Source organism: Plectropomus leopardus, chromosome 2 (assembly GCF_008729295.1).
Source record: "Plectropomus leopardus isolate mb chromosome 2, YSFRI_Pleo_2.0, whole genome shotgun sequence".
In the NCBI taxonomy this organism is placed as follows: Eukaryota; Metazoa; Chordata; class Actinopteri; order Perciformes; family Serranidae; genus Plectropomus; species Plectropomus leopardus.
The window spans coordinates 39,384,564-39,399,253 of NC_056464.1; the positions used below are offsets into that span (position 1 = coordinate 39,384,564).

General features: G+C 42.5%; 1 protein-coding gene across 1 annotated transcript in view; it reads right to left on the reverse strand.

The window, feature by feature from the left end:
* LOC121948924 (dedicator of cytokinesis protein 3-like) overlaps positions 1 to 14,304 on the reverse strand; it is a 66,234-nt gene extending 51,930 nt beyond the window's left edge. The window contains 5 exon segments of the mRNA XM_042494468.1: positions 4,428 to 4,582; positions 5,160 to 5,201; positions 8,149 to 8,233; positions 11,582 to 11,730; positions 14,227 to 14,304. Coding sequence (XP_042350402.1) covers positions 4,428 to 4,582; positions 5,160 to 5,201; positions 8,149 to 8,233; positions 11,582 to 11,730; positions 14,227 to 14,304 — 509 coding nt within the window.
* Positions 14,305 to 14,690: the final 386 nt, after the last annotated feature.

The window sequence follows — 14,690 nt, forward strand, 5'->3', positions numbered from 1 at the left end:
TGCATCACATAACTCTGAGAAAGTTGAGCGGATCATCTGGAAGTTTTGAATCCACAATTCCTCTGTGAAATCGTGGACTACATCTCCCAGAAATCCCTCATACGTGGCCGCTCCCACGTATAAGGGGCTCGCCTTTCCATCATGGCTCCATACACGCCTACGTGGCCTTGGATTGGAAATAATGACGGCTAGTGCGGTGGCTGCAATAGAAATAAAGCTGCTGATGTTTTAAAACATCCATCGCCATGGTTACTGGGATGTTATCACCAGAGGAGAAGTCACACAACATCACTCAGTGGAAACACAGTCTGGTTCCTATAGTTAATTTCAACATTCAGAACAACTGTACGGGCGGTGGATTTTTACTGAACTCACGCGTTAACATTTCATTAAGGCTTAGAGTTATATCGGAGGGTGGGCGCGCTTTGAGCGACGGTCTGTCTGTGAGGCGTCACTACGGTCTGTCAGTCAGATCCGTCACTCGCTCCTCCACAGCTCCACCCTCTCATCCAAACACGGTCACTTCTGTCTCCAAACATTCAAGATGGCGACGGCTGAAATGCTGCACTTGAGGCTTCAAAACAGCAGCCGATGAGCCGACGGGCAAACGCACATCTGTGTTTATTTCTAATGTCTCTCTCCTGCTTTCTCTCCTCCCTTCTTTGTTTCCCCCGTCTCTTAACCCTCCCTTCTGTTTCCTCTCCTCCTTTTTCTGCTCTCTTCTTTTATCTCCTCCCTTCTTTGTCTCCCCCACTCCTCATCTCCTCTCAGGCTCCCGTTCCCTCTCCTGTTCCCTCTCCCGTTCCCTCTCTCCTCTCCTTTCCCATCTGAGTGTCTCAGAGGAGCAGGGCCTGTCATTAGACTCTAATGCTGAGTCAGACTACACAACGAAAACCGGCTGCCAAGGTCGAACTGTGTGTGTGTGTGTGTGTGTGTGTGTGTGTGTGTGTGTGTGTGTGTGTGTGTGTGTGAGTGTGTGTGTGTGTGTGTGTGTGTGTGTGTGTGTGTGTGTGTGCTGGTTTGCAACGAAGAGACAGAGAGAAACAAAAAGTACAAAAAGATGAGGAAGTGTTTGTTGACCTCCTCTCTGTTTACGCACGCACACACACACACACACACACACATACACGCACACACACATACGAAGAACAAAAGGCATCAGTTCTTTCTGCTGAACATTTCTATAATATTTACACACTGACCCACACTCAACTGAACACTTTGTTATGCACTTATAACCCCTAAAAACACACACACACACACACACACACACACACACACACACACACACCATCACAGTCTACATCCACCTAATTATTGATTAGCAGTTCTTTAACTGTTAGCATTGTGATTACTCCACTAATGAATAATTAATAGGAATCATTATGGTGGTGATGGGGGGGTCATGTATTATTCAGAACAGCTCTGTGTGGCCACTTGCCACTATTTGTTCCACATTAAGTCAGGTGTGTGTGTGTGTGTGTGTGTGTGTGTGTGTGTGTGTGTGTGTCGGAGAAAGAGAGAGAATATTCACCTTGTACACTCTTTGGCTGTAATCTACTTAAGACGTGAAAACAGCGTGTTGACGTGTTCTCGCTCCTCTCGGTTTCACAGAGCTTTACAGTAAAACTGATAGTTTCAGCTCGTGGTTTATCTGTGCGGCTCGCAACTTAACTGTTCGGCTTTAAGGGACGTCCACACAGAGCAACCACAACGATGATGATGTGAGAATCCACACTGAAGAATGGTAACGGTCTGTAAAGAGCGATCGCGTTGTGTAAAGAGCGATCACGTTGTATAAAGAGCGATCACGTTGTATAAAGAGCGATCACGTTCTGTAAAGAGCGATCACGTTGTGTAAAGAGCGATCACGGTCTGTAAAGAGCGATCACGGTCTGTAAAGAGCGATCACGGTCTGTAAAGAGCGATCACGTTCTGTAAAGAGCGATCACGTTGTGTAAAGAGCGATCACGTTGTGTAAAGAGCGATCACGGTCTGTAAAGAGCGATCACGTTGTGTAAAGAGCGATCACGGTCTATAAAGAGCGATCACGTTGTATAAAGAGCGATCACGTTCTGTAAAGAGCGATCACATTGTGTAAAGAGCGATCACGGTCTGTAAAGAGCGATCACGTTGTGTAAAGAGCGATCACGGTCTGTAAAGAGCGATCACGGTCTGTAAAGAGCGATCACGTTGTATAAAGAGCGATCACGTTGTGTAAAGAGCGATCACGTTGTATAAAGAGCGATCACGTTGTGTAAAGAGCGATCATGTTGTATAAAGAGCGATCGTTGTGTAAAGAGCGATCACGTTGTGTAAAGAGCGATCACGTTGTATAAAGAGCGATCACGTTGTGTAAAGAGCGATCACGTTGTATAAAGAGCGATCACGTTGTGTAAAGAGCGATCACGGTCTGTAAAGAGCGATCACGTTGTATAAAGAGCGATCACGTTGTGTAAAGAGCGATCACGTTGTATAAAGAGCGATCACGTTGTGTAAAGAGCGATCACGTTGTGTAAAGAGCGATCACGGTCTATAAAGAGCGATCACGTTGTATAAAGAGCGATCACGTTCTGTAAAGAGTGATCACGTTGTGTAAAGAGCGATCATGTTGTATAAAGAGCGATCACGGTCTGTAAAGAGCGATCACGGTCTGTAAAGAGCGATCACGTTGTGTAAAGAGCGATCACGGTCTATAAAGAGCGATCACGTTGTATAAAGAGCGATCACGTTCTGTAAAGAGCGATCACATTGTGTAAAGAGCGATCACGGTCTGCACCTTGTACACTCTTTGGCTGTAATCTACTTAAGACGTGAAAACAGCGTGTTGACGTGTTCTCGCTCCTCTCGGTTTCACAGAGCTTTACAGTAAAACTGATAGTTTCAGCTCGTGGTTTATCTGTGCGGCTCGCAACTTTACTGTTCGGCTTTAAGGGACGTCCACACAGAGCAACCACAACGATGATGATGTGAGAATCCACACTGAAGAATGGTAACGGTCTGTAAAGAGCGATCACGTTGTGTAAAGAGCGATCACGTTGTGTAAAGAGCGATCACGGTCTGTAAAGAGCGATCGCGGTCTGTAAACAGTGATAACGTTTTGTGAGCAGTGGTGCAGAGCACGTGTTACACACTCTTCGGAAATCGATGTCAATGAGCTGCTCCTGCTGCACGCTGCGAGGAGGCCGAGCAGAAACAAACAAAACTAGAAGGATATGGATTAACCAAATTCTTCAACAGGAAGTGGAAGAATCAAACACTGTATCATGAGAACTGTCGTCTTCTGAAGACAAGTTTCATTTAACTTTGGTCTGAGTCCACAGCAGTTTGCGGATAATGTGTCGATGGTAAAAGAGGACATCAGAGACCCCATCGGTGCCAGAGAGCGTTTGGCTGCGTGTCACTTCTTTGTGTCATCTGCAGCCCAATAATAGTTCCTGCAGACTTTAATATCTGTGACTGAGTGATCGAGTGATTACACCATGTGATTTTAGCACGTTAAAGGTTGTTCCTAAATCCTAAATGAAAGAGAGAAGCTGCAGTTAAGAGGCCGATATTGTAAGCACTCCTGAAACTTTATTTTGTAGAAAAATGTCCCTGAAATGTGCTGATGACACCCAAATTAAATTCAGAGGATTTGGATTCAAATTCAAAGTTCGTTATGTAGCCCATAAATCATCATATTAAGGTGATGTTTTTCAGTCAGCACTCGGGGCTTTTTTCTTTCATCTTCTTCTCCTGACAGTAAAATATTCCACAGCTTCATGCATCCTTTTCAACATAAAAACACACATTTTGTGGTCTAAACTAAATGTTAGGATCAATGCTGGATGTGACGTCTAAATAAGACAGATTCTGATTAGCTGTTAGTATTTCTGTCACTCATGAAATCACTTTAGGAGTGATCCAAACAATATCGTTCGCCATTTTCATTATCGTTATAGTTGTAGTGTGGACTCTATCATCCACTGGAGTTGGAATATTTTTTAAACTATCTTATATAGTTATAGTTATAATTATGGTTGTAGGTTATAGTTCTAGTTATCATTCTTTGTGTGGACGGCCCTTTATTCTTAAAGCGTCATTTTCATAACAGAGACGTAAAAGCTGCTGTACACCTGCAGGAGACAGACACAGACAGAGTCATGCTGGTAAAAAATAGTGGAGCTTTTAGCAGCTACAGAGACACATATTTCCCTGTTGGAGACCAAAAATAGAGCGGAAAGGTGGAAATGAACACAAACACTCCTGATGAATCATGTTTCTTCATAACTGCTGTATGCAGAGATAAGCAGCTTACAAGATCAACATATCAGCCTAAAAAGTGACAATATGTCAATGCTGTGCTTACAGCTCATTTCTGCCGCCACCAAGTGGACAAAAAAATCACTGCAGGTTTAATCATGAAATCTGTAAACTGTCTGTACCTGATGGTCTTGCCCTCCCGCAGGTCGTACAGAGAGAAGAATATGTCCGTGTCCTCTCCGATGCTGTTGTAGGTGAAGCTCTTCAGGTTGACCAGCAGGTGGTGCGGCACTGGAACTCTGCACGGCTCCCCGTGTCGCTGCCGCGTACTGTCGCCCTGGAAATCCAGGAGAAAACAAGAATTATGGGAAAATTAATCCTCATTTGTGGGTCTTACAGCCTTTAAGAACATCACTTCTGTCGTTGACATTGATAATAAATAGGCGTATGACCTTTGAAACATAAACATGGTTACAATTAACGCACAAATCTCATTTAGTGGTAACTGCACTGTAGAAAGAAACTTTTTGTTTTAACTTAAAATAGTTAGTGTGTATGCTGCCTTAAAATGTATAAATGAATTTAAATAAACAAGTTGAGATAATTTTGTGATTCAATTTGTCTTCTTAAACTTACTCAACTTAGAAACTGAAGGCAGTCTGGACTATTACTTTTTTAAGTTAAAACATAGTTTCTTTTCAAAGTGTTTAAGTATCACATCTTATGACGTGGATATGACAAAAGTTAAAATGCCAAAAAAAACCTTTAGAAGGGATTTAAATTTTTAACAGATGCATAAGAACGACCACATTTTCTGTTTCTATTCATCAGCATAATTAAAACAATAAAGCAGTTTTTTTAGGTGTTGTTGTGCTGGACTGCTTCCAGTCCAGAAACACGGTCTCGTGTTTTACCTGTGTGGTGCTCTGCTGGACGCTGTGTCTGCTGGACAGATGCTGTGGAGGACAGAGAGACACAAATGATCAGGTGTTCATCATGTCTTCTCTCCTGATGTCCTCACCTTTCCTTGTTTTGGCTTGTCTACCTGTTTCCTCTCCTTTCTCCGTGTCTCCTCCCTCTGTGTCCTATCCTCCCTCTTTTCTCCTCTCCTCCTCTGACCTCTCCTCAGCTCTACTGTTCTCCGTACTGTTCTGTTCGTTCTCCTCCTCAGATGAAGAAAGAGTCTAAACACCCCCGAGACTCATTACTCCGACTTGTCTCTGTAAATCTCTCGAGTGGCTGCGTGAGAAGAGCGAGAACGTGGAGTGAAAACCCGTTTGATGAATTGAAGTAATGACTATCGAATACAAGCCATCTGCAAATATTCCAGCCTGAGCAGAAAATGAACGTCAGCCTGCAGCCGCGCTCTCGACGCCTCCTTAACTCTGAATCCTTCCAGGTAACTCATCACAAAGGTTTGCCCCTTAAGACGAGTACCAAGAAAAATATAATGAGATCGGCCTTAATGGTAACTTGTTAGTGTAAATACAACAACACCTTTTTACATGATGATAACTCTGTACCTCCCTATAGAGCAGTGATACTCAATGTATGGCCTGTGGGCCAAATCTAGCCCTGACAGGGTGCTAGGAGGTCATTTTCAAATTCAAAATTAACACTGGGAATTGTTTTTGTACTTTAACATAAGGTGCCAGAGTGCAAATTTTCTTTAAAAGTGCCTGAGGAGGATTCCCTGCACCCCCAACAGAGGACCTCGCTAAGCCCCTAATGTCCTACAATCCAACAGACGTCCTGAAATCCTTGGATTGCTCTAAAATCCAAGAAACATCCTTAAATACTTGAAATGTCCTTAAAACCTAGAAATGTGCTAAAATCCATGTTTTAAAATCCCCCAAACATTCTAAAATCCTAGAAATTTCCTCAAATCCTAGAGGTTTCCTCAAATCCTAGAGGTTTCCTCAAATCCTAGAGGTTTCCTTAAATCCTAGAAATGTCCTAAAATCTGAGAAATGTCTATAAGTCTTTGAAATGTCCTAAAAACCTCAGAGATGTCCTAAAATCCAAGAAACATCCTGAAATTGAATTGTTTTTTGTACTGCATAAGTGCAACAGGATGCATAAAACAGTATAAAAAAGCGCAAACGTCTAAACGTCACGGAAATGTCCTGCTATTCGAGAAATGTCCTGAAAGCCTAGAAGCGCCATTAAGTCCTAGAAATGTCCTAAAATACCAGAAACTTCCTTAAATCCTAAAACATCCTAAAATCCAATAATGTCCTAAAGTCCCAGAAACATCTTTCAATCGTAGAAATGTCCTAAAATCATAGAAATATTCTCAAATCCAGTAAACATGTACAGGGCTGCTGCGACTGTCATAAAACAAACGAGGCCCCTAAGCAAATAAATTGAGTATCCCTGCTGTAGAGGTTAATATCCACTCGATAGCCCTTTAATAATATTATTTCAGTTTTTGCTGTAACTTATTTCATTATCCACAGTGATATCACTGATGTTACTTCATGTTGGCATTCTCATCTGTGCAGTATAATCTCATTATATATGTTTTAATACAAGTAAACATCAAATTAACATTGAAGGGACCGTTCAGCCAGAAATCAGTACTGCAGGCATTTTCCTCTGATCTCTGGTGTTGTTCATCAGTCTAGGTTTGGGTGCGAGTTGCTGAGTGTTGGAGATTTCGGCCGTAGACTCGGCTTGTGGTGTTCAAAGCCCTGACAAAGACTACGTCATCATTGCAGGATGCCATCGACGTTTACACTCTGCACTGTCACGAGCCTCTCGTCCATGAGTAGATGCACGCTTCCTTCTGGGCTGTAAAAAAATAGTTTCATCTCGTTCCATCAAATTAAAGAGAAGGTGGACATCTCTGCAGTCGACATCTGCAACACTCGGCAACTCACACCAAAACTATCTCCAGTGATGAACAGCACCACAGGTAGGAGGAAAAGTGTGTGTGTTTCAGTTTTCAGTGAGTAAGCAAGAATATTCCTATAAATAATCCACATTATGATTATCTACTCAACAAAAACAGCTCCTATAAATCAGGATTTATTTATTTATTTTTTTTGGATTCACAGTGAATTATCTTTCAATTGATTTTCTTTTGTTTTGTTTTGTAAAGTTTCTTATTGCTTGCTTTGTATTCTGGTCGTCTTTTTTTCCTGCGGTGCTGAAACTTAATGTGCTGCTGCAGCAGAAATGTAAATTCACCACAGGAATCGATGAAGTTTAATATTATCTCGTGTTTTCTTCCTCTTGACCTTTTCTTGGTCAAATTTAACAACAGAGACTGTGAAATAAGACAATAGTCATTTCCATTACTGAAAACGAGGGAAGCATTTGAGTTATAATTTCACATCTGTGTAACTTCTGTGTCTTTTCAGTCGTTCTCAGTGAGGAACCACTGCGGGTCTAAAAACAGCATCTGATTCCAGTAAAAATGTCACAATGCTCCAAAGATGTTTGTGAATTTGTTTTTCTCTCTTTCTGGATGTTCACTGTTTCCAACCTTCCACCCTCTCATCGATCAACTTTATCTCTCTGCTTCTCTTTCTTCGTCTTTCTCTCATCGTGTCTCCAGATCGGTCTCTAGGCAACGCAACAAAACGGGAATCACCAGGACTACAGTGTTTGACTGGTACAGCTCAGCTATTTAAAGCAGGACTGATGCAAGAAGCCGAACGTCATGGATCACCGACAACAACCAACAGCACTCCTCGCATGGCGGCGACTCACACCTAAATTAAGCAGCTGCACTTTTCTCCATTCAGTATTTTTTGAAACAGCCCTCGAAGTTTGATCCAGACTGACTCTCAGGTTATCCATCGACACTGCAGACGTATTCACCTCAGCTGGGATTACTCAGTCCCCAACGTTATCAGTGTGTGAACAGTTCCCCCTGCACTAAAATAAAAGTCTCACCATCTTATAGAGATCTGACACGCTTATCTGGTCTTCATCCACCATCTCAAACTCCTTTCTTGGCACCAAGTCCAGACCCAGGTGTCTACAGAGAGAGAGGAGAGACATGAAGACGGGGAGAGCGTCAGTGTTTTCATATTTCACCTTCACACAAACCTTGGACACTATTTCTGATACAGATACAGGAACAGACACCTCCACACACACACGCACGCACGCATGCACGCACGCACGCACACACACACACACACACACACACACACACACACACACACACAGTTTATTGAAGTAATTTTAGATGTGGCCTTGGGGGATACTGTTCCTGTGGATTACTTTCTGTTCAATTTCAACAACCACGTCTTTCCCCCCGCAGACCTGTGACCTTGGTCTTTAAGACGTGCTGCACAATATTCTTGTAAAATGGTTCTTTTAACTGTGAATAAGAAAATAAATGTCACTTTCTGCCTCACTGGGGGCAGAGGAGGGCCAGTAAATGTTGTTTAACCAAGGCGCCGAACGCATCATTCTCTGGCTGATAAAGTTTAAGAACTGAGAGCTGAAGGTTTTATCCATTCTGTTTTACTAAAATGTGACTCTCATCTTTTTATTCAGTACCTCCGAGGTGTTAACAATCAGTACGTTTCCATGCACAGTTTAGTTGAGCTACAGTTAGAGCTCGATTCGGCCATTTAACTGGACTCCTGTCTTTGTCCCAGAATACAAGCAGCAGGAGAATCCGTTTATTGACAGAAATATGTCCGACTCGTCCACAGCAGCTGATCTGCCCTCTTTCAGCTCGCTGCTATACACCGATATTACTGATACGGTCTATGATATCGACCCAATCACAATCACAGCTGTTTATTTACAATATCGTCGGGGTAGAAAACCACTGCGTCACGTTCATATAATCAAACGGCGCTGAGCAAACTCTGCCTTCACTGATTAGTTTGAAGCCACCTAAAAAAAATCTATATCAGTTTAAGTGTTAGCGGTCATGTCAAAAACACCAGACTCCTCTGACAAAAACATCATTTTACTCCACTGAACAGCAGAGCCGCTGCTCTACCGCCACTGCTCTACCACTGCTGCTCTACCGCCGGTGCTCTACCACTGCTGCTCTACAGCCGTTGCTCTACCGCCACTGCTCTACCGCCACTGCTCTACCACTGCTGCTCTACCGCCGGTGCTCTACCACTGCTGCTCTACAGCCGTTGCTCTACCGCCACTGCTCTACAGCCGCTGCTCTACTGCTGCTGCTCTACCGCTGCTGCTCTACCGCTGCTGCTCTACCACTGCTGCTCTACCGCTGCCTCCATCAGCTGCTGTGGAGGCTAAACAGGAGACAAGATTCAAATATCGTGTACATTTAAAATTAGGAGGCTAAAATATATTTTGCTGCGGCCCCGTCCACAGCAGGACATTGCTGAGCTTCTGCGCCGGTGTTGTGGGCTGTTCTTTGTTTATCAGAGGAGGGAGGTGGCTGGGGACTAACTTTATTATTTAAAATAATAAAGTTAGTCCCCAGCCCCAGTCGTGAAGTAGTACGACTGTAACTGGGTCCTACTTACTATACTACTGTTAGTACTCTTACTGCTACTATTACAATAATACATTCAATGAATTTAATGACTTTTTTTGGTAAAGGATATTAATCCTCCTCACATAACTCACCAACTACAACAAACAATCCATACAACAAAACAACATTACAATATACATAAAAAATCACCTTTAAATTATAGCAAATATCATTTGTTGACCAGAATTTATCTCTTCCATTTTATAAAAAGTTCTTCTGAAATTTGCCAGCAGAGTTTGCCTTTTAATTTACTCTGAAATGTGCGTATGAAATTCAAGTGGACTATCAATCACTACACCTTCATCCTTTTCCTCCTCCGCTTGCTCAACCACCAGATGTCCTATTGTATAATTAACTCTAATGTCATTTGATTTCCCAGAGTGTAAATGTTTACATTTTTCTGGGTTTAATGTCAGTAACCACCGATCACACCGATTACTCACGCTGTTGAGATCGCCTTAAAAATGAGTTACTTTAGTGTCCGAAGTAATTATTCAAAATATTCTTGTGTCAGCTGGAAAATATTCATCAGATTGTATCACAAACTGCATCACACATAATAATAAAAATAATATTTTTAATCATCTCTATCTTTATCTTCCCACTGAGCACACACACACACAGACACACACACACACAGACACACACAGACGCACACAGACACACACACACACAGACACACACACACACAGACACACACAGATCCCCTCAGCGTCAGACAGCAGACTGCAGCTTTAGATAACCTGTTACAGCTCTGGGCCGCCCACCTTTCATATCTCCAGTGTTAATAACTCAATCCCAAGTCAATTTCTCTGCTTTTCATTTGTTTTCCATCAGACTTCTGACAAGCTCCCACCAGTCTTTTTCATCCACCTGCCTCCAATCACTCTTTTGTTTGCCCTGTGTAGGTGTCCGAGGAGCGCGCTGATCTGCCGTCTGCATGCTGATGTGCAGGGCGCATCTTCAAACATCTACACGTCAGTGTGTAGGATATATACGTGTGTGTATATGTGTGTGCGGTATCATAAATCTACTAACATAGTTAGTTGTTACTCCTATTACTTATATATACACACACACACACACACACTGCTGCTATTATGACACCATGTCATTTTCCCTTTTAAATCATATTAATATTTGAATTGTTTACAGGCATCTTATTATTTCTTTCTGGTACTTCATATGTTTATTTGTACTATTCCTGAAATGCATATCATTTATTAATTCACACCAATGAAAACAGTAACAGAAAACTGGTAAAAAAATAATACAGAAACACAGATGAAGGAGAGCTTAGAAACCCCAATGGGCTTATTAAATTACCTCACCGAAGGTAAGAGTGTGTTACAATAGCTTTGTCTTTTTAATTCATTTGACCGTTTCACATCATCATGTGATTTGGTGCATTCAGTCGCAGAAAAAGCTACCAGATTGCTATTGCTGCTTCAAATTAAAAGATCTCAGTTGGGTCAGGGCCCTGGCCCTCACCTGCAAAATGTCAAACAAATTTCAACTTACTGACCAGCAAAAGATTAAAATGACAAAAAGAAAAGCAAAGACTGCAAAGAGCTACAAAATAACTACAAAAATGAGAAAAACAACCAGAAAGAGACAAAAAAAAGACACAAAATCACAAAAAGATGCACCACTACAAGAGATCTGATGGATGCTTCTTAATATTTCGAGTGTCAACACGCAGCCCTAATCAGCTCCCATTTCCAATGTCAACACTGATCTCGACTTTGCACCCTTTTATATTTTTGTGTTGTCTTGGCTCAAGCGTGTGAGTGTGTGCATATAAGTGCATAAATACTGCGGGTGTGTGTAAGTGTGTGTTTGTGCTCTCACTCGTTGCCCCAGTCCAGTCTGACGGTGATGTGTCTCTTGACGTCTCTGCTCTGGTCCTGCGTCAGGTGACCGGACAGGAGCTGCCGTCTCAGGTCGATCAGCTCCATCATCACGTGGCGAACCTTGTAGAACAGATCGACTTTGTGTTTCTGCAGAGAGAGAGAGAGAGAGAGAGATTTCACTCTTCTGGTGTTCAGCTCACTTTATTCATACTGTCCACCTGGAGAGGACACAGTCGTCAGTCTTTGGCACCAGGCGTCTCGCTCTGTGCTGTGTTATCCAGAGCTCGCTCGGTTATACACTTAGGGTGAAGTGTTCATTGTTTAAGCGGCTTATTGCGACGTTTCCTCGCAGAGAGAGCGGCAGACGATGCCAGCGTGTATTGGCCAGGAGGCAGAGAAACACTGTGTGAGTTCCTCTGCAGCTCGATTCGTCTCGAGGCATGAAACACGTCCTCGCCTTTAACACCGTGTTGGCAAGGTGACGCTTAAACGGAAACATGTTCCACCTCCTGCCCATAATAGGTGGTTGAAAGATGTTTTACTGCAGATTTGACTGGAGAAACTTAGATTTTCCCTGAAAGGTTCCCTTCATTCTCTTCATCATCTTCTCCTAAATTATAATGACTCTTTGACCTCCCTGCCTGGTTGTAACGGCTAAGCCTTTTTTATTGTATTTTTTGTGTTTTTCATCCAAATATTTTTTCATTATTTTCTTATCTTATACGTGTGAGGTATTGGACGTTTTGGTGTCATTGCAACTCTTTCAGATAAGTCATGAAAGTTGGCATTAGTGTGATATGAAGATGTGATCTTGAGCTCTGAGATCTGGTGAAGTACACGATTTAAATGATTAATCTAAAAAAAAAAAAAAAAAAAAAAAAAAATATATATATATATATATATATATATTTTTTTTTGTGAAGTAAACACGATCAATAATGAACCCAAAAATACAAAGACTCTTGTCAGGTCTCCAGCTCTAAAGGCTTCTAAACAACGGCAGCTAACAGTCGGGTGTGTCATCTGAGACAAGCTAGCCCACACGCCCACACACACACACACACACACACACACACACACACACACACACACACACACACACACACACACACACACACACACACACACACACACACACAGAACACTCTCCCCTATAGCTTGTTCTATTATTAGCTCTCTAATGTACCCTGCAGGCCTCCAGCAGAGTTAAATGTCCACTCAGTTCTTGGCACGATGCTAGACGGGCAGAAATCCCTCTGCAGGGGCAGGTGCTATAACACACACACACACACACACACACACACACACACACACACACACACACACTATCCTCTCAGACTGTAAGACCTACACTAAAAACTACATTCACACTAACTCAAAGTACATCAGGCAGTTGTATGTGTACTGGGCAGTCAGACGTATGTATGTATTTACTATACAGCGGTGATACTCAACGTATGGCCCGCAGGCCAAATCTGGCCCCTGATAGGGTGCCAGGTGGCCCTCCAACCATTTTTCCAAATCACAATAAAAATAAAGTGATTCACACTGGGAACTGTTTTTGTACTGTTGGTATCCGTAAGGTGTCAGAGAGCATAAAACAGCAACATAGAGCTTAATAGACCCTAAAATCCTAAAATCCTACAAACATCCTTAAATCCTAGAAATGTTGTAAAATCCTTGAAATGTCCTAAATTCTAGAAACTTCCTTGAATCCTGGAAATGTTCTAAAATCCAAGAAGTGTCCAAAAATCATAGAAATGTTCAAAAAATCCTGAAAATGTCCTAAATTTATAGAAATGTCCCACAATCCTAGAAACGTCCCCAAAGTTTAGAAATGTCCTAGAGTCCTTTAGTCAAAGCAAGCTGAATATCCCTGCTGTACAGACTGTATACACACACACACACACACACACACACACACACACACACACACACACACTGCATACATGTCTACAGGGGTTCCTGCATACATAAATAAACACAAACACACAGAGCTTTGAGCTGTGGCGGTCCGGAAACCTGAGGAACGGATCTCCAGGTGAAACATTCACATTCACAAATACACCGCCGCTCCCAGCACCAACTACAGTAGTAGTGTCCGTGTGTGTACAAGTGTGTGTGTGTGTGTGTGTGTGTGTGTGTGTGTGTGTGTGTGTGTGTGTGTGTGTGTGTGTGTGTCGGGTATCTCTGGGATCCAGGAGGCCCCTGTGCATGGGAACCATTATGTAACTGTGGCTGCAGCGGAGGCAGAGCTGTTTTTGGGAAACTAATCTGGGAAATACGTCGAGTTTGGCGAACGCAGCTGAAGCGGTTCTGATATCGACCTGCGACTTGCCCGGGAGGTTTCTCTGCTGCCCTCCCAGTGCATGCTGGGAAAGACTTAAGCCCCCAGCAGAAGTAAGTGGGTACTGAGATTAGATGGAAGAAGAGATAGTTCCACGGCAGCAGTCAGGACTATAAACATATTTCTGACAGCGTGGAAAGGTTTAGTAACTCCGGGAAACAGCCGAGTCTCTTCAGGTTCATTCTGACGTCCGTTTCATTTTATTTTAGCAGGATTCCTCGCCTGCCTCCTATTTCCACTGTATGAGTTACAAGATATTTCAGGGATTTTACCTCTATGTTTTTTTTAAGACAAACCGTGGTCAGTCTCTGGGCGATGGTGCGCAGCAGTCTTGTACAGCACTTCAGTGTTTTTATCTTAGGCAGAGTGTCCATGCAGGTCGGGGCTTTGTGCGGTGCACTCGGGTGTGTGGATCTGAGGAGATACTGTGTGTTAATTGTAGTCTGACTGTATGTTTGTGTGGCCGTGTGGTCTGGGTCTGGGTTTGCATTGTCCCTATCAAATTAAAAAACAAAATATGATTTGAAATACAGTGTAACATTACAGTGGAATACCAGTGTCCATCATTATTCTCATTTAAGTCTTACATGAAAAAACATGCTGTAGTTTATGTATCAGCTGTGTTGATGTGTATTTGTCTGTTCCATTTGTCATATATTTTATAACTGTGTGTGTTTAATATTGTCATGTTAGGGAGAGAATTACTGTTAGTATTTGAAAAGACTGTGGATCCTAAGGGAGGGGGGTTATAAAAAGGCCC